The sequence below is a fragment of the Geotrypetes seraphini genome, chromosome 6 (genome assembly GCF_902459505.1).
Source record: "Geotrypetes seraphini chromosome 6, aGeoSer1.1, whole genome shotgun sequence".
In the NCBI taxonomy this organism is placed as follows: domain Eukaryota; kingdom Metazoa; phylum Chordata; class Amphibia; order Gymnophiona; family Dermophiidae; genus Geotrypetes; species Geotrypetes seraphini.
Genome location: NC_047089.1, coordinates 152,072,228 through 152,092,108, shown reverse-complemented (window position 1 = coordinate 152,092,108; position 19,881 = coordinate 152,072,228). Strand labels below are relative to the sequence as shown.

The window sequence follows — 19,881 nt, the reverse complement described above, 5'->3', positions numbered from 1 at the left end:
CATTGATGTTCTAGGTTTTATGCTCCTTACTTTACTTTTGTGTTAACTAATATAAAATACTCTTAGGCCCAGGCAGGGAAATTCCATAATCAACGCCTAAACTTAGTTGTTGGAAGGTGCCCTGCTGATGCCTGAGTTGTCAGAAATGGCCAAAAATGGCAATGTTAAAGCGTCTACCAAAGCCTAAATAAAAGGTGGTTGACGACATAGCTAGGTAGCCGCTTTAGGCTGCGGAATGCCAAAGTAGGCGTGGCCAATGCCAGAAGCGGCATTAGGCAGCGGGCTAAAGCACCTACCTAGCCGCAATTCACGGCAAGATAAGCAGCTGAAATATAGGCTCAGAAAACTGGCCTACATTTCAGCCGCCTAAAGTCAGACAACAGCAGCCATAAGTTGATCGCAATAAGGGAGGTTATCCCTGATCAGCTGAGCCGGTAGTGCTCCACAAAGCCACAGCTTCAGGTAGTCCTGATGGCTGAGCTGATCGGAGGGAAATACCCCTGCTGCGAACAGCTGAGTGGCTGCAGCAGGGGACCTCCTGCTGGAACCCCTGAATCACTGCCCCCCCCCAATCACGAGAGGCAGAAGGGATGCCCACTCCCTACAGCCTGCCTGCAGATCCCCCTGATTCCCCCCCCCCCAATAGTTTCTGTAGTAAGGCTGGCTGGGCCCACCTCTTCACATTGGCGGGCCTTCCTCTTCCTGGGCCAATCAGGGCCTTAGACCACCTTCCTGGTGCATCCTTGGGTACACTGGGAGGGGCACTGTTTAGAGCAGTGTTCTTCAATCTTTTTACACCTATGGACCGGCGGAAAAAAAAATTATTTTGTGGACTGGCAAACTACTAGGACTGAAATTTAACGTGAGCTCGGTCCTCGCAAACCATCTGATCCCATCCGCACAAGCCTCAGTTATGATTTTATACTGAATGTATTTTATTAAAGTATAAAAAGAAATAATATTCTGTACAATTGTCATTTTATAAATACAAATAATACAGAGCAAGGATCAACAAAACCCCTGTCTCCCCTCCCCTTCACATATATCCCCTCTACTATCAAGAAAACTAAATAAGCCAAATTATTACAGAATGCTACACAGAAATATCATGCTAACAGAATACCGCAGTCACACATAGCAGGAATAGGGTTAGGGTAGTGCAACTAGGGCAACTGCCCTGGTCAGAGAGAAACCTAAGCCACTGCCTGGACTTTGAGTCCCCAGTTATGTCTAACACCAGCTCTAGCAGGATATATATTTCAAATCTGATATATTCTAATCACAAAATAGAAATAAAATTATTTGTTTCTACCTTTTTGTTGTCTCTGGTTTCTGCTTTCATCTTCTTTTCACTCTCTTCCTTCCAGCGTCTGCCCTCTTTGTCTCTTCAATCCAGCATCTACCCCTTCCATCTACTGTATGACCTATCCCCTTCCATATGGTATTTGTCTTCTTTCTATGCCCCTCTCCCCTTTCCATCCAGCCTATGCCCCCTCTCTCCTTTTTACATGATTCATTCCAGCTTCACTGCTCTCTTCATTTTTATCTCTCCTACACCAGATCTAGCATCTTTGTCCCTCTCAATTTCTCTGCTGATCCCCCTTCCCATCTCATTCCTGTCTCTCCCCTTCCCCTCCTCTAATCTCCCTGCCATCTGTTTCCTTCCTTTTTTCTTCTTCCTTCCCTCCTCCCCCTGTCCAGCAGTAACTCTCTTCCCTTTCCTTTCCCTCCTCCCCTCCCAGCAGCATCTCTCCTTATCCTTCTCCAGGTCCAGTAGCAGCTGTCCCTTTTTTCCCCTTGCCCAGCAGTTTCCCAGACTCCTTTCCCTCCTTCCCTCCCAGCAGCATCTCTTCTTCTCCCTCTCCAGGTCCAGTAGCAGCTGTCCCTTTTTTCCCCTTGCCCAGCAGCTTCCCAGACTCCTTTCCCTCTTCCCTTCCCAGCAGCATCTCTCCTTCTCCCTCTCCGGGTCCAGTAGCAGCTGTCCCTTTTTTTTACCATGCCCAGCAGCTTTCTCCCCTCCCAGCAACTCTCCTTACTTGCCAGCGCTGCGATTCAGTAAGGCAGCCTCGGGTCTTTTGTTGGGTCGCACTGCCTCTGAGGAAAGCGGAAGTTGTATCATCAGAGGCGGCCCAACTCAGCAAAAGCTCCAAGGCTTCCTTCCTGAATCGCTGCGCTTGTAAGTAAGGAGAGCTGCTGGGAGGGGAGAAAGCACAGCTGTCTTAGGCTCTCCGTTATCTCTGTGGTCCAACGCGAACTACAGCTCCAAGATCTTGCCGGTCCTGCACTGACTGGCAGGAAATTAAAGATGTTGATCTCGCTGGTCCTGTGCGGACCAGCAGGAATTTTCTGCGGACCGGCACCAGTCCACAGACCGGCGGTTGAAGAACTGTGGTTTAGAGAATCTGGGCCTTAATTAATTTCATACACTCTTAATTAACATTAATCCCCCCCCCTTTTTTTTTTTTTTTACAAAAGCATGGAAAATGTTTTTAGTGCCGGCCAGTGCATTGAAGGCGCACTGTTCCGACAGTTATAGAGTTCCTATGAGCATCAGAGCAACGCAGAGCCAGTTCTAAAAACTTCTGCGCTTTTGTAAGTGACATTATTATTATTTTGTATTACATTAAGATAAGGCAGTTGTTTCTTTTTTGTAGATAATTTTTATTATATATAACTATATTGTACTATATCTTACATTTCAAGTATGATGCACATTTACTCTCTCCTATTATAGTGATGTGTTTTCTCAGTTTTTGGTTTTTTGGGGGGGAACTTTTAATATGATTCTTTGTTCATAAAAATTGAATTTCATAAAATTAAAATAATAAAAAAGTTAGACCAAGGTTCATCACACCCAGATCTCATCTCCGACAATGACCAGTCCAAGTCAAAAAGACCTTTTAAACAGAACAGCAAAACCATCAGGGTGATTATTACTCATTTGCCCCAAGAAAAGTAGAAGTGGTCTGATAGTTTCCTGACCTGAATTTAAAGCCCTCTTCTAGTGTGATAGACACTCCATTCCTGAAGGTATGGGTAGTTGGTCCCTTCTTGTGAAAGTTCTTGTAGGGAACTTCATTAACATTCTTTTGCTCCACTTCCCATCCTTTTGGGCTATCCTTCGGTTCCTCAGTTGTTTCTCACAGTCCTCTGCTACACAGTGCTCACTTATGAGCATCACAAAGGCACAAACCTCCAGTTTTCCCTCTCATCAAGACATTACCAAAATTCTCATGGACCATTGGGAGGTCCTGGAGGGGGCCTCTTCAGGTGGCCAAAGCCATGTCAAACCTCTATCCAATAGATGCAGAATTTAACCAGCTTTTTGTTCCTCCAAAAGTGGATTCACTGGTGTTACAGGTTACAAAGTGTACCTCCCTTACCAGTGAAGGCAGTGTGGTATTAAAGGATGCCAAGGACCAAAGACTGGATTTCGTTCATAAAAAACTCTTCGAGGCTAGCCTATATGGTTGGGGGTAGTGGGGGAAGCACATTGAGAAGGGTGTCCAGTTCAGGGATGTTGGTCCCGTTTCCAGAGGAAGGGGTCAGTCAACTAGCACTTCAGGAGCCGCAAAACAAAGCGGTATGTTTTCTCAGACAATGCAATGGTGATAGCCTATGTTAATCACCAGGGGGGGCACCAAGAGTGCTGCTCTATGCTTTGAAGCCCAGATGCTGTTTTAGATTGGCAGAGGCCCGTAATCTGGCACTCTCGGCAGTGCATGTGGCAGAAGTGAACAATGTGCAAACAGATTTCCTCAGCCGGAAGACCCTGCATCTTGGGGAATGATCACTGTCTGAGGAAGCTTTCACCTGCAAAGTGAACCGGTGTAAGTGCCTGACATTCATTCTGATGGCTTTGGCAGCCAACAAGAAGGTGGTTTGGTTCTTCAGTCAAATGCAAACCAGGAAGCAAAGGCCTGGACACCTTGGTGCAACCCTGGCCAAAGGCAGGTCTTCTTTATGCCTTCCTTCTATAGTCCATGATAGGCCGACTTTTGTACAGGATCATGTTGCACCAGGGGCTAGTGATTCTAGTAGCACCAGACTGGCCAAGGCGACCATGAAATACAGACCTGGTTCATCTGCAAAGGGATCAAAGTCTTAAATGTTCCTGTCATTCCTGGTTGCTCTTGCAGGGTCAAATTGCCCTTTAGGATCCAGAACGCTTTGGTCTTATGATATGGCTCTTGAGTGCATAGCAGTTAGCGCCTAAAAGCTATTCAGATGGAGTGATCTCCACTCTTCTAAGATGTAAAAAGAAGGTGAATATATAAGCATATGTGAAAGCCTGGAAGTGCTTCCAAACTTGGTGCATTCAGAGGAGTGAGGACCTGCACTGAGCACCAATCTCTGTGGTACTCGCCTTCCTGCAGGAAGGTTTGGAATAGGGTCTAGCAGTTGGCTTTCTGAAAGTTCAGATTGCGGGGCTCTCCTGTTTGGGCACTATAACCGCACATCCAGATGTGGTCAGGTTTTGAAGGGTGCGTTACCCCTCCGTTCTCCAGTGCTACATCCTTTTCTGGTATAGAATTTTAATCTGGTCCTCCAGGCACTCTGGAGCAAGCTTCCCTTCACCATCAAGGCAGTGTTTTTGGTGACATTTACCTCCGCCTGAAGAGTGTCAGAACTTCAGGCTTTGTCCTGCAGAGATCCATTTCTCAGAATTTCAGATTCAGGGGTGGTCTTACACACAGTCTCATCTTTCTTGCCAAAAGTGGTTTCCAACTTTCACATCAGTCAAGAAGTCCGCTTACCTACCTTCACTCCTTTAGGATCAAGAGTGATCAGGTGTTGAAATTGTTCAATGTGTGCACTCTTACTGCAGTCTCTAGAAGTTACAAACAAATTTTTGGATCATCTGTTTGTATTGACTGGAGCTGCCCGTAAAGGTTAACCAGCCTCAAACGACCATTTCAAGATGGATCCGTATGTTCATTTCTTCAGCCTGTATCAGAAGTGGAAAACATCCATTATGTCCATAAAAACATAGCTTTCCTCATGGGTGGAATCTTTGACAGTGTCCCCAGAAGAAATCTGTAGAGATGCCACTTGGTCTTCTCTTCATACGTTCACAAAGTTTTTTACAGGGAAGAAGTGGCGGCCAAACAGGATTCCACATTTGGATCTTCAGTGCTGACAGCAGGTTTATTTGTCTCACTCTAAGCTTGGGGACTGCTTCGATATGTCCCAGATGTTCAGGAATGGAGTGTCTGTTGCACTAGATGGAAAGATTAGGTTCTTACTTCAACAATCTTCTTTCTAAAGTCTGCCCTGCCTGTTTACTGCCTCAAAGATGCCAGGGAATCTGGATATCTTGTTTCTTTTCTTGTCCAGGGACCTAGACATGGAGCACACTGCCACTGAGCTGCTGAGTTGGCCATGAAAGAACAATGTTATTTATGATTTTTAACATATAAACATATAGTATACATCAATGGTTCCCAACCCTATCCTGGAGGACCACCAGGCCAGTCAGGTTTTTGGGATAGCCCTAATGAATATGTATGGGGCAGATTTGCATCCCTGTCACCTCCATTATATGCAAATCTCTCTCATGCATATTCATTAGGGCTACCCAAAAAACCCAACTGGCCTGGTGGTCCTCCAGGACAGGGTTGGAAACCACTGGTATACATGATTTATGTTAGAGTAAACCACTATCAATAGGCAAAAATGTTGCTTTCTTAGAAAAACACCCATAAACAACCGTTTTTAAAATTATTGATCCTATATACCTAATTGGAAATGAAAACTGATTTCTGATAGTAAATATGGTTTTTTTGTAGAGCAAAAAATTTTAAACTGTCATGTCTTTGCAAGAAATGCTAAGAAATTAAGTTTTGTTAATCTTCTCTTGCTAACTCATCTCATAAGAACTTAAGATTTGCCACTGCTGGGTCAGACCAGTGGTCCATCGTGCCCAGCAGTCCGCTCGCGCGGCGGCCCTTAGGTCAAAGACCCATATCAAACATGAAATTCTGATTTTTCTGGAGACTTTAGGGTTAATAAATGGATACTAATTTTTGTTTTGTTTTGCAGGAAGACTTAGAAAATGGAGAGGAAGTTGCTACCTGTCCGAGCTGCTCTTTGATTGTGCGAGTCATTTACGATAAAGTAAGAACTTAAATTCAGTGTGCACATACAGATTTCTCATCATATTTGGACATGCATAGGCAATAATAATACAAAGAAGAAAATGAACATTGCTGCAGTGCTTTGAGTATATTATTTCTTTTATTTGTAAAGCACAGCCAGGTCTATACAGTGCTTTACAGATACGCATCGTAGACAGTCCCTGCTGCTTCTCGTGCATCTAATATAATAAAATGCTAGGCCGCGCATGCGCACTTCCTCTGCGTGCGCTGGTTTTCCGTGAGCTGTAGCGACCTGCAGGTAGGAGTGCGCATGCGCTGCTTAAGGTTCCGTTTTTCCGTCTGGCCTGCTCCCTGCTGCTCCTTGCCGTATTGTATTTTTTACTTGAAAGACGCAGCGGTGGCTCCTCTCACGATCCCCGCCTGCGTCGGACTTCCGACGCAGGTGGGGATCATGAGATGAGCCACCGCCGTGTCTTTCAACTAAAAAAAAAAATACAGCAAGGTGAGCAGGAAGGGAAGCAGACAAGACCAGACTGAAGCTCCCAATTGAACTGCCAGTTGGCCGGCTCCCTTGCCGGAGTTATTTTTTAAGTTTAAAGGTGCCGCCGCGGCTCCTGTCACCAGCCACACCTGCTTCAGAGAACACTTCTAATGCAGGCGGGGATCGTTAGAGGAGCCACCGCGGCACCTTTAAACTGAAAAATAAGTGCGGCAAGGGAGTTGGCCAGATCACCACCGCAGCCACTCCCCCCCTCCCGCCCTCTCTCTTGGGCTACTGGGAGCAGGCGAGTGAGGCCCGGTACTTCCGGGTAGTTAAGGAGCTTCATCAGACTACCATGAATGGTCTAAATCAGAATCAGCAAAATTCTCTGCATTGAAGGGCTGAGTTCACACCTGCATCAATAAGTGGAACCATGTTCATTCCTGTACCAAGATGCAAGTTCTCTAGACCTACAGTACTCCCTCCCTTCTTGTAAGTTGCCCGTCGCTGTCGTTCCCTTGCACACCAGTGCTCCATTATTGCTCTTGGGGTCTCCCTTACAGTAACTTTGCCATCGCCACAATGTAGGGACCCACAGATAGGAGTGCGCATGCCCCTACAGTACTCTCTCCCTCTCTTCCTTCGCTGCTGCCGTTCCCTGTTTGTGCTTCTTTAATAAAAACCTGAGATCGGACAACTTAAGACTGCTTCCTCCCTCCCCTTAAAGTAACTTTGCCGTCGCCGCCGCGAAGAGGGACAGGGGGAGCAGGGAAGAGGTGCTACTGGGCCGGGGAGCAGGGAAGAGGTGCTACTGGGCCAGGGAGCAAGGAAGAGGGACAGGGGGAGCAGGGAAAGAAGTGCTACTGGACCGTGGGAGCAGGGAAGAGGGACAGGGTGAGCAGGGAAGAGGTGCTGCTGGACAGGGAAGTGGAGTGGGGAGGGAAATGCTGCTGGTGAGAAAAGGGGGCTCGGGCTGAAAGGGAACAGATGGGAGAAGGGGGCTGGGGGGGTAAAAATGGGTTTGGAGCTGGGGCTGAAAATAGGGGACATGTGAGGGAAGGAGGCTTTACTAGCACCCGTTAATGTTAACAGGCTTAAACATTAGTTGTCTAATAAAGATAGTATAGACAGAACACAGGCAGTATATTAAGATCTAATAAATAAATAACAGTGGAACCAATTGGAAGGACTGAAGCTCCTTGGAGACTGACAATATAGTGAGTGGACTGATAAGTTATCTTTACTTTAACCCCATCAGGTGAATTAACAGGAAAGTCTTTTCCCTAGAAACAATTTTTGAATGAAAATACAACCCGGATTCTCTTAACTGGCACCATTGTCTGCATCTGCCTTAAGTGGCTGCCAATCGCTTGCCAATCATGTGACAGCGCTGGTTACAGAATTGTGCCTACCTTTGATGTGAATTGCACCTTCATAGGTGCTTTAAGCTGTCTAATGCCACTTCCGGCATTATCCCACGCCTACAATGGTGTTAGGCGGCTTAAAGCGTCTATGGAGGCGTGATTCCAGTGCTGATTTTTTTTTTTTTTTTTTTTAATGCCAGTAGGTGCATTGAAACTCAATTAAAAATATTGTTTAAACAGTGTTTTTGTTTTTTTTTTTTTTTTATTGAGCTTGGGCGCTTACTGATGCTGTTTAGAGAATCCAGGCCTAAGAGCAGAGTAAAGGGGTATAAAGGAAGGAACCAGAATAATAAATATCACCAGCAGTTTAGAGAGTCAATGTTTTCCTCCGAAAGAAAAGTGGAATTAGTTTAATAAGAAGCTTGCTAGACTGCTTTTCCACATTGAAGCAGCATAGTAATGTGCTTACTTTAAACAACAGTTCAAGAATCAAGACTCAGATACTTATAAGGCTCATTTTCAAAGCTCTTAGATACACACAAAGTAACATAGATTTCTATGGTACTTTGTATGTCTAAGTACTTTGAAAATGAGCCCTTATGTGTTGTATCTGTCTGAAGGAGAGATCTGCAATAATATTTCAGTTACCTTATAACTCAAATATAAACCTATCTGAATATAAATCAAGATGACCTTCTTTCCCCCCCAAAAATGAGGAAAAAAGGTTTACTCAAATATAAACTGAGAGAGAAATTTAAGTGATCCTGGAGTCTACAAAGACTAGACATCCTTGCCATAAGTTTTATCACAATTTTTTTTTTTTTAACATGGGATCTCTTAGGAAGAGATGGAGATAGTGGGTGGGCAGACTTACTGGGCCATTTGGTATCTGCCATTATGTTTCTACTTCAAGCTCAGACTAAACTAAAATTCTTCTTCAGTTGTGCAGATTCTACTATCGGGTCTCCCAAAAGACTATTCAAAAAACCCAAAACCTTTAGTAGAGTATTCCCCAAATCTCATGCCTGTCTGTCTACTGTGATCTGAAAAGGGGGTCTCTTACTTTGTTGTAATAGATTTGTAGAACTTTCCAATCATTTCTCACTGTTTCCCCAATAAACGCCATAAACCGATCCTATGGAATGGCCCTCAGTAATAATCTCTATTTGATGTGACAGTTCATTCACATAGTGTTGTGCTGGTAAATGCTAATTTAGATCGTTCTATTCAGTGGATGTAGATAGAGTTGAGTATATATGATATTTCTATTGGAATATTGCTAAGTCGAGGTCACACACACATCTAAATTGGACCCCCCCCCCCAAAGACAACAGGTCTGACGCACATTTCTCCTTGCCTCATTCATACCCCTCCCCAACCAGCATGTCCTTTTTTCTAACTTGCTGTCACCCCATCACACAGATCAGCATGTTCTCTCTGCTGCCTCCATCACCACAAAGACCAACATGCCCTTTGCTCCCCTCTCCCACACACAAATGGATTCCTCGCTTCTAAGTCATTCTAAACTTTGTCAAGTTCACTAAAGCAAAATGTATTTTCACAAATCGCTCGCCTTTCCTATCCAAGGAGAATGTTTTATTCAGGAATCGGTATTTCTGAGCACACTCGCACACTCTTGCTTTTCTTTCACAAAAAAAAAGCAATCAGAATTTCAATTAGCAACTCATTCCACACCATCTCAGCTAAACTTCCTCTTTGAAAAAATGTTTGAGCCATGATTCAAATGGCTTTTAGCAGTCTCCAGGACTCTTGGTTGTTGTATGCCCTCCTCTCAATGTTCAAGCTAAGCACAAACTTTCAACCAAACTGAACATTTATAGATTTTAAACAATTGCTACCATTTGGGTCTTTATCTGCCATCATTTACTATGTTATTACTACCCAGTATTTATTTTATCATTCCCCAGTCTCACTTGCATACCTCTTCCAAACTTGTTCTCATTAATTTGACACTATACAGTCTCTCCCTGAATTAAGAGTTGTTCCTACAGCAGGGACATTATATAGCTTTGGCTCTGCCCTATAAAACAAGTTTAGTTTAGCCACTCTGCTTCTATGAAGCCAATAATAGCAAGAATGATATAGCACAGATGAAGATGTCTCGTAGTTAAGATGACCCTAGTTTATTGGAGATTTTAAAGTCAACATTTCTTGACTTATAAACGTTAACACTCTGATATCTTTACCAACTCTGATGTCAACTGAGCATGTCACTACATGCCATTTGGGCCCAATTTCATCTTCCTGGCTCAAATCACAAGTACAGGGCCTTCTACCACTAGCGTACTCGATTAATCAGTCTAACCTTGGGTGTAGTTCCGCAACTGTAGAAATAGTCTTGATTTGCCCTATAAAAATCCTTCATTAGATTCTACAAGTCCATTAAATTTAATGCTGTTCTCGGTAGACAGGATTTTTAAAGTTATCAGTGTAATACACAAAGATCATCAAAACTTATAGTTGCAGGCAACTTGTGGTAGATTCAGTGGCTCTGCTGAAAGATGTTAGTCTCTGGCATCCTGCTCTTTGCCTAGGGCAATGGTGATGAATGTTATCATGAAATAAATTGTACTCTTCTGCTCTGGATAGTACATATCCCCTATAGATTAGCATCAGGGCACGTGGGTGGGATAACAGATGATTGCAGAGGACTTCTCCTTCCTTGAGACCCAAGAGGCATGGAAGTTCCCTGTTTCTTCATACCGAGACAAGCCAGAAGCCTTCATTGAGTTCTGATGCTTGTCCTCTGTTACTCTAGCCCACAGGTTTCAAACTCAAGGTCTGCTGGCCGAATTCGGCCCGTCATGCTGTTTTATGCGTCCCACGGTCCGATGCCCCCGGTGTTATCTTGTGGCTGGCTCCCTCCTCCTCACTGCCGCAGTGTGCACAAAGCCGTGTGCAGCGGCTCCTCGCGTATCCCATGCCTCATCCAGAAGCATTCCCTCTGACGTTGCAACGTCGGAGAGAAGGCTTCTGGTTTAGGCGCAGGACGTAGCTTTGTGCACACTGCAACAGTGAGGAGGAGGGAGCTGGCCACAAGATAACACCGGGGGCATTGGACCGCAGACCCCATAAAACGGTCAGGTGGGTGCCGGCCACAAGGTAAGACAACCGCCGTAGGGAGGCACAGCATGGAGGGAGACAACAAAGGTAGAGAGAATGATTTTATTTTCAATTTGGTGCATAGTCAGTCGCGCGCTGACAATGGAGGGCAGACAATTCAGTGCATACACCAGTGCACCATGGGAAAACTTAGTTTTAAAGAGCTCCGAAGCGGGGTGTGAGTGGGGAAACCCCCCCCACACACACTTTACTGCATAGTGTTCGCGCTGCCGTTGGGGGGGGAGGTTTGGGGGGTTGGAACCCTCCATTATAGAGAAAACATAATTTTTTTAAATTTTTTTTTTTCGGGAAAAGTTCCGTTTTCTCTATAATGGGGGGGGGGGGTTGCACCCCCCCCCACGCCCCCAACAGCAGCGTAAACAGTATGCAGAGCTCTAAGTTTTCCTGCGGCGCGCTTGTGTCTTGTGCCGAATTGTCAGCGCGCTGGTGTCTGGCGCGCGATTGTCCCGTCACCTTTCAATTTAGTGTTTAAATTTTTGTTTTGAGAATTCTAATCTGCTGTCTATATTTTGCACTGCTCGGGAAGAAATACATTTGTTTCTTTTTCTCTGGGGGTTGTACTGCATACAGAGTCTTGAATCTTAGGGTTTCGTTTGTATATATTAGTACTTTTAGTTTGTGGTCCCGTATTTGCATAGGGGTTATCTGTGTTCTGGTAGGAATGAATGTTGAGAAGCATACAGTGTGCTTTGTGTAGTTTAATTTTGTGGTTAACCATTAAGATTATATTGTGTGTGTATGAACGGAAAAAATGGTGTTATAATTATTACTATTATGGGGGCGGAGAATGGGCGGGGTCTGGCCCACGACGTAGCCTGTGTTTTGGATTTCGGCCCCTTAATGTGATTGAGTTTGACACCCCTGCTCTAGCATGCCTTAGAAGCAAATGCCTTTTTTTTAGGTGCTAGCCTGTGAGTACATAGCATGGCTCAACTTTACCTTGAATATCTGCTATAGGCTTGGCAAGAAGGATCTCTTACAGTTGAGGGTCAGAGGCAGGAGATTGTCGTAAGACACTTTTTGCTGACATGGGATGCATTATATAATTTGGGTGAGAATCTGCTGCCACCAGTTCTTCCCACTGGTTATCATAAGCACTCCTTTATTTCTCACATTTTCTAGGAGCTTGTGAACTGTTCTACATAGTTCTTCCTCTTTCTGGAAAGGTCTTTTGTTACCTTGGCAGATGGCAGGAAACACAAAATTCATGGAAAAGCCACTGCTAGGTTAGTAAGGAGGCTGCCTGACTGCTGCCGATGTCAGACATACCAGATTCAGTTATTGATGGATTACCTTGCATAGAGCCAGGAATGAGATTACTGTTGAAACTGGAAACAGCACTGAGAATTCAGTTGCTTTACTGTTGAATTTCTCATGATGATACATGGGTAGGACTAGCCTAGTGGTTAGTGCAGTGAGATGAGAACCTGGGGAACTGGGCTTGATTCCCACTCAGCTCCTTATAACTCTGAGCAAGTCACTTAACTCTGCATTGCCCCAGAGAAAGTACCCGCATATAATACAGTATACCTCCTTGAATTTGTGGTCCACAATTTGCGGACTCAGTAATTCGCGGGTTTTTCCACAACCTACAACGCGCCCAGTCATAGGTACCAGCTGCAGTCAGTGGCGTGCACTCTGCAGTGAGCACAGCTTCTTTGCGGGTTTTTCCACAACCTACAATGCTCCCAGTCACAGGTACCAGTTTCCCTCAGCCAGCGTGCACTCTGCAGTGAGCAAAGCTCCTCCTCCTTCCCGTCTATCAAACAGTCGCATGAGTACAACAGCTGTCTTGCCTTGCTGGAAACAGGATGCAACCTCGGAAGAGGTCGGGACCCCAGAGAAGGAAATGATGTGGGTGATGTAGGTGAGTTTACAGTATTCACGGTTTTTTGAAATTCACAGGGGCTACAGGAACATAACACGCGAATTTCAGGGAAATACTATAATTGTAAATTGCCGTGACAGTACAGTACCACAGAAAGACGGTATATCAAATACCATTAGGACAGTAACTGGTAGTATTACTGTACTACTGTAATTTTAGCTCCATGATATCAGATAGCACTGATAGCAGCTAACAGTGACGTGTAGCTGTCAGTAGTCACTAGTGAACATATGTTTTAGGAAGGGGGTATGAGGGTTCATTAATGAAGGGGTGTGGGAACCAGAAAAGGTTAAGCATCCCTGCTCTAGACCCGTAAGTATTTCTAGATCCCTTTTCATGTTACCCACACCTTCCAGGTTGTCTGCTCTGTTGCAGATCATCAGAGGCAAATGTTTCCTAAAACCCTTTATGCAATATTGCTTACAAAAATTTTGAGATCCTAGCAAAGGACTGATGTGGCATTTTACTGATAATCCCTCTACCCTTGGAGTAAACTTTATCACTATTTTTTGTTGCCTTCCACTCAATCAGTTTGTTACCCAGTCACTCAGTTTAAGGCTCACACCAAGGGAACTCAGTTTATATAAGTTACCTTTATGCAATCGTGTCTAAGGCGTTGCGGAAATCTAAATATGCCACGTCTGGCCACATTTCAAAGAAACTGATCAGTCTTCCGACAAATCCTACTTCTAGAACAACCATGTTGCCTCAGATCTTATCCATTGTATTGTAGAAACTGCACTTTCCTCTGTTTTAGTTTACATTAATTTAGTCACCATTATTCACAACCACCAGGGGATTTTTCCTGTGACTTAATAAACCCTTCTATTGTTACTATAGAAACAGCCAGAGGAGCCAGCTTTTCAAAATGATTGGGGGTACTAAACCCAATATAAATTGCCTCTCCCTGGACATAGTTGAGGAATTTTTCAATGTTGGTACCACTGCACCCATAGAGCCGGCTCCTATGGCAACGACAATAAAGTTGGGAGCCATGTGTCAATTCTCCTTCAGGCACCTTTTATTGGGTCAGAATTCATGTACGAAGTGGTGCCTTGTTGATAGCCATGTCTCCTCCTATAGCTGTGAATGCAGCCTCTACTATTTGGAGTGTTACTTTTTGAGATTCTGCCGGATTTCCCACTGTTGAAAGCAGGATACTGGACTAGATGGACCATTGGTCTGACCCAGTATGGCTATTCTTATGTTTAGGTTATGTACAGTATCCACAGCTGATTTGGGTTCAGAAAATTTGACAGGATTTGAACCAGGGACTTTATGCATTTACAAACTAGTTGTCATCTTAAAGTGATTAGAGTATTGATTTCGCCTTTTGCATTGTAAGGAACCTAAATATGTGATTGCTATAGTTTGGAGTTTTTTTTGTAGTTAAACATTTTAAGCAAAGCTACTTTAAATGACAATCCCTAAAATGCTGGGGGGCTTTTGTTTGTTTTTTATTCATTTCTGTAATTGTGAAGGGAGTGATTCTTTCCCATCTTTGGAGATTGAATCAAACCTTCTCTCTAAACTTGGAACTGGTTGAAGAGGTGGTGAAGGTTCCCCTGATGATAAGGAAGCAGATTAAACAGATAAGTTTACCTTATCATTAAGAAATACTGCTGGAATGGGGTGAAGATGACTATCCATAGGTCAAACAGAAGAAGAAATTATTTTTGCTTTGCTTTTCCCCATTACGTAACCGGGGGGAGGGGGGGCGGGGATATATATATATATATATAGGGCTCATAAGGGGCATGTCCTACGCCTTTGAACGTGTGCTTGAGGGCTGTGTTCCATGGCGAGAAGATCTTAAGAGATCAAATAGGACCTCTCTTTCCCGGCACTGGTCTCAGTAGCTGGCCACAGGGGTGCCTGTTCGTGTAGTCCAAAGGTGCCCTCTGGCTCAAAAACAGCCCTAAAATGTTGGTCATTGGCATACGGGGAGCTTCCTAGCTGCATCACATCTTATATCGGTGATGTCACTGGAATCTTTAGAGTCTCTGCCTCCATCTGCTGGTAAGGAGATATAACCCATAGTTATCCCAGGACAAGCAGGCAGCATATTCTCACATGTGGGTGACGTCATCCATGGAGCCCGGATGCAGACAGCTTTGCAAGCAGACTTGCTTGTAGAACTTTAGAAAGTTTGCGAGTGCCTTCCCGCCCAGTGCAGGGCGGCGTGTTCTCAGTTTTCCGCAGAGAAGTCCTATTTTGACGCTCTGTGCTAGACTCAATCTACTTTTTGCCTTCTCTTACTGTGGCTTATGTTCTTTTTAAGACAGGGTCACTGTTATTTGCGTGTTTTTATTTTACTGAAAAAACCTTTGAATTTTCTTTATTTTCTTCGTGTTATGGTGAGGCCTGCCTCGCGACCTCAGCCTGCGGGCTTCGATTTTGCCGCAGCTATTTTTCAGTCTATGTCCCAGCCAGTCACAGGTCAGGTGGAGAAATCTTTGGTGGTATGGATCCACTAACCCCATTCTCAACCTTGACCTCGGCTCCAGTCAGGTATTCTATGGGGCTCCCGCCTTCTACCTCGACCTTAATCAAACATTCCTCGTTTGGGAAGTCCTCGAGCAAATCTGCCAAATCTTCTCCTGAGGAGCCGCTTTCCTCGCTTTCTTCCTCAGGTCAGGTATCGCAGCAGTCTCTTCCAGCAGTGGTTCTGAAGCTGCCCAAGAAGACATGTCTCCAAATTGAGATGTCATTCTTTTTCCTCCTCTTCGGAGACTATAGCCGCACCAAATGTACCAGATTAAGTCTTAGTTTCACATTTGCAAGCTATGATCCAGACCATTATGCCTCAGGAGTTTGGTAATATGCTTGCCAAACATAATCCTGCCTTGACTCTGCTTCCTGGAGTCCAGCCTGAGCACTCAGCACTATCACTAGGAGTTAAGAGTCCTTGGCAGTGCCTCGAGCTGAACTTATACACTCTATGCAAGGATTTGAGTCTTTGCGAGTGTCTCATCTGGAGCCTATGCACTCTATATAAGGAGTCGAGTCCTTGGCAGTGCCTCGAGCTGAACCTATACACTCTGTGCAAGGAATCGAGTTTTTGCGAGTGTCTCGTCAGGAGCCTAAGCACTCTGTACAAGGAGCTGAGTCCTTGCCAGTGCCTCAAGATGCTTCGACACAAGGAACTCAATCCTTTTTGGTGTCTCGATCTCCAGTCCCCAGCCCTCCTTCCTCACATAAGGTGCTGCCCTCTTCGAGGCCTGGGCCAGCACTCCTCGATGTTTCTCTCAGTGGGACCTGCCTGGTTCGAGGCACTGTTCTCCACATCAGTTGAGGTACCCATCGAAGCCCAGGTCCTCTTTTCAAGACAGGCCTCGTTTCTCCAGGCTTCGAGACTCTTTGGGGCCTCCAACTCCGAAGTCGAGGACGCCTCATGCAGAGCCTTACCACTATGGTTTTTCTCCTGCAAGAGATTCTAGCCATTCTCTCAGTGAGTCATCTGTACCTGCATATTTAACCTCAGGTATCAGAGAGGCTTCACCTTCGTTCTCTGCTTTGCGAGACGCCGCGAGGTCACAGATATCTTTTTCATCTTTCCTCACCAAATACTCTATGAAGTATTTAGAGGAAATGGGTATGTCTCGTCCTCCTGCAGAGTCTCTTAAATTGCCCACTAATAGATTTCTTTCTCAAACTTTCAAGTGAAATCTTGCAACACCTTATTTCATTCCTGTTGTACCAGGAAAGCTGAAATCTTGTTACAGGATGGTCTACTGCAAGGGCTTCGAGAAATCTCAGTTATCCCATCAATCCCTTCTCGTGGAATCTTCTCTGACAAGGACCAATCCTGCCACAGTTTATACTACTATCCCTCCTGGAAGAGAGGGCAGACCATGGATTTGGTCGTCGTTTGTATCAAAATTCCCTTATGGCATTTGGTTGACATCCTGCCTGAATTTTGCAAATATATTCCTCAACATCGTCTTTCAGAGTTTCAGCATGTGACTACGGCTCTGGTTCAACTCCGCATGCTTCTTCAATCTTCCTATGATGCATTTGAACTTTCCTCAAGGGTCACTGCCTTCTCAGTGGTAATGCGCCGGCTTGCCTGGCTCCGCCCTGTAGACATGGACCCCAATTTTCAAGATCGTCTGGCCAACATCTCTTCTCGGGGCAATCAATTGTTTGATGACTCAATTGAGGCAGCTACTAAATGATGTCTGAGCATGAAAAATTGTTTGCTTCTATCATTCAATCTAAGCCTCAGCCTTTCACCTTCAAGGGCTTTAGGACTCTTCCCTCTTCTAGAGGCGTTTTTCCTTAGAGAGCAGCTCCTTATACACGAGCACCTTCTCAGAAACACAACAGCAACGGCAGCAAAAACCTCAGACTCCTGCCACGCCTAAGGGCTCTCAGCCTTTTTGACCATCTGATACAGAGCATAAACTCCATCATTCTGCCTCTGTCCTCTCCCCTTCCTATTGGAGGTCGTCTCCATTTTTACCACCACTGGGAGATGATTACATCAGACCTCTAGGTGTTGTCTATCCTCAAGAAGGATACTCTTCGTTTCCTCCAGATTCCACCAGATCTTCCTCCAACAGAGTATCCTTCCAATTTATTGCAGACCATCCTTCTTCTTCAGGAAGCTCCAGTTCTGTTTTGCTCTGTGCCATCGAGAAACTTCCCTTGTAACAGCAGAGCAGGGGGTTTTACTCCCGTTACTTCCTAGTTTTGACGAAGATGGGCAATCTGTGCCCTATCTTGGATATCAGAGCATTCAACCAAATTTTTAGTCAAAGAAAAATTCTGAATGTTGTCTCTGGCATCCTTATATCCCCTTCTAGATCAAAATGATTGGTTATGTTCTCTAGATCTCAAAGAGGCTTACACTCGCATTTCCATTCATCCAGCCTCTCGAAAGTTCCTCAGATTTCGGGTGGGGAATCTGCATTTTCAGTACAGAGTGCTACCTTTCGGCCTGGCTTCATCTCCAAGAGTGTTCACTAAGTGCCTAGTTGTAGTAGCAGCAGCTCTGTAGAACCATGTGCTCCAGGTGTTTCCGTACCTGGACGACTGGCTCATCAGATTCAACATCTCAATGGACTGCATGGTTCCTACAAAGCTTGGGGTTCAAAATCAACTTTCCCAGGTCCCAGCTCCAGCCCTCTCAGACTTTGCTGTTCATCAGAGCTGTTCCGGACACTGTCCGTCTCAGAGCATTCCTGCCTCAGGATGCTCTCATTGATCTCTGCCACAAAGTGTCTTCCTTGACTACAATTTCATCAAGACACATGATGGTTCTCTTAGGTCACATGGCTTCACAGTTCACATTACTCCTTTTCCCAGACTTCACCTCAGAATTCCTCAGTGGACCCTGGCATCTCAGTGGGCGCAGGCTTACGACCCACTCTCAACACTTCAGAGTGACTCCTTTGTTGAGACAGTCTCTCCACTGGTGGATGCTCTCTTCCGATCTCTCCAGAGATTTACTGTTTCAAATGCCCCCATCATCAGAAGGTCCTCACGACAGATTCTTCGATGTATGCTTGGGGGACTCATCTCGATGGTCTCCGTACTCAAAGCCATTGGTCCAGCATGGATCGTCCATGTCACATCAATCTGTTGGAACTCAGAGCGATTTTCAATGCTCTCAAAGCTTTTCAGCATCTTCACAACCAGGTAGTGCTCATTCAGATGGACAAGCAGGGAAGAGCAGGATCTCTCCCTCTTTGCCAGGAAGCTCTACAGGTAAGGGATTTGACAATCCTTCACAACACCTTCCTGAAAGCTGTCTACATTTCAAGGAGAGAAAAACTGTCTGGTGGGCAAATTGAGTCGTCTTCTACAACCTCACAAATGGACACTCAATTCCTCGCCTCTTCATCACATTTTTTTCTCAGTGGGGGACTCCTCAGATAGATCTCTTTGCGTCTCCCCACAACAACAAACTGCCTCAGTTCTCCAGGATATACTCTCCCCACCGACTAGAGGCTTTTCTACTGGAATGGATGAATCAGTTTCTCTTTGCGTTCCCTCCATTCCCTCTCATTCTCAAGACACTTGTCAAACTCAAACAAGAACATGCCACCATGATTCTGATAGCTCCTCGGTGGCCCAGACAACCTTGGTACTCCCTTCTACTTCAGCTCAGCAGCAGGGAACCACTGCTTCTACCAGTTTTTCCCCTCTCTGCTTACACAGAGTCAGGGGTCTCTACTGCATCCCAACCTGCAGTCTCTACTGCATCCCAACCTGCAGTCTCTACACCTGACAGCTTGGTACCTCTCATCTGCCACTCTACAGTTTTCTCAGTCTGTACCGGATGTTTTAGAGGCTTCTAGGAAGCCTACCACTAGACAATGCTACAATCAGAAATGGACTAGATTTTCTGATTGGTGCACCATTCATCACAAGGAGCCCCAATCTACCTCTTTGTTTGCAGTTTTGGATTACCTGTTGCACTTATCTCAATCAGGCCTCAAATCCACATCCATTCGAGTCCATCTCAATGCAATTGCTGCTTTTCATCAGCCTATTGAAGGGAAACCCCTTTCTGCTCATCTCGTGGTTTCCAGATTTATTAAAGGTCTTTTCAATGTCAAACCACCTCTCAAACCTCCTCCAGTGGTTTGGGATCTCAATGTTATTTTTGCACAATTGATGAAGCCTCCTTTCGAACCAATGGATTTGGCTCATCTCAAATATCTCACTTGAAAAGTGGTTTTTCTCATTGCTCTCACGTCTGCTCGCAAAGTCAGTGAGCTACAAGCTTTAGTAGCGGACCCACCTTTTGCAGTATTCCATCATGACAAGGTGGTCTTCTGTACTCATCCTAAATTCTTACCTAAAGTGTTCTCAGAATTTCATCTCAATCAGTCTATTGTACTTCTAGTGTTTTTTCCAAAGCCTCATTCTCATCCTGGAGAATCAGCTCTTCATACT

The 19,881-nt window shown here is 45.0% G+C and overlaps 1 protein-coding gene across 3 annotated transcripts in view; it reads left to right on the top strand.

Moving 5' to 3' along the window:
• Positions 1 to 19,881, top strand: part of DPH3 (diphthamide biosynthesis 3) — a 44,968-nt gene that overhangs the window by 10,893 nt on the left and 14,194 nt on the right. For all 3 annotated transcript variants that reach the window (XM_033949624.1, XM_033949623.1, XM_033949626.1), the window contains exon 3: positions 6,043 to 6,117. In XM_033949624.1, coding sequence (XP_033805515.1) covers positions 6,043 to 6,117 — 75 coding nt within the window. The remainder of the gene's footprint in view (positions 1 to 6,042; positions 6,118 to 19,881) is intronic.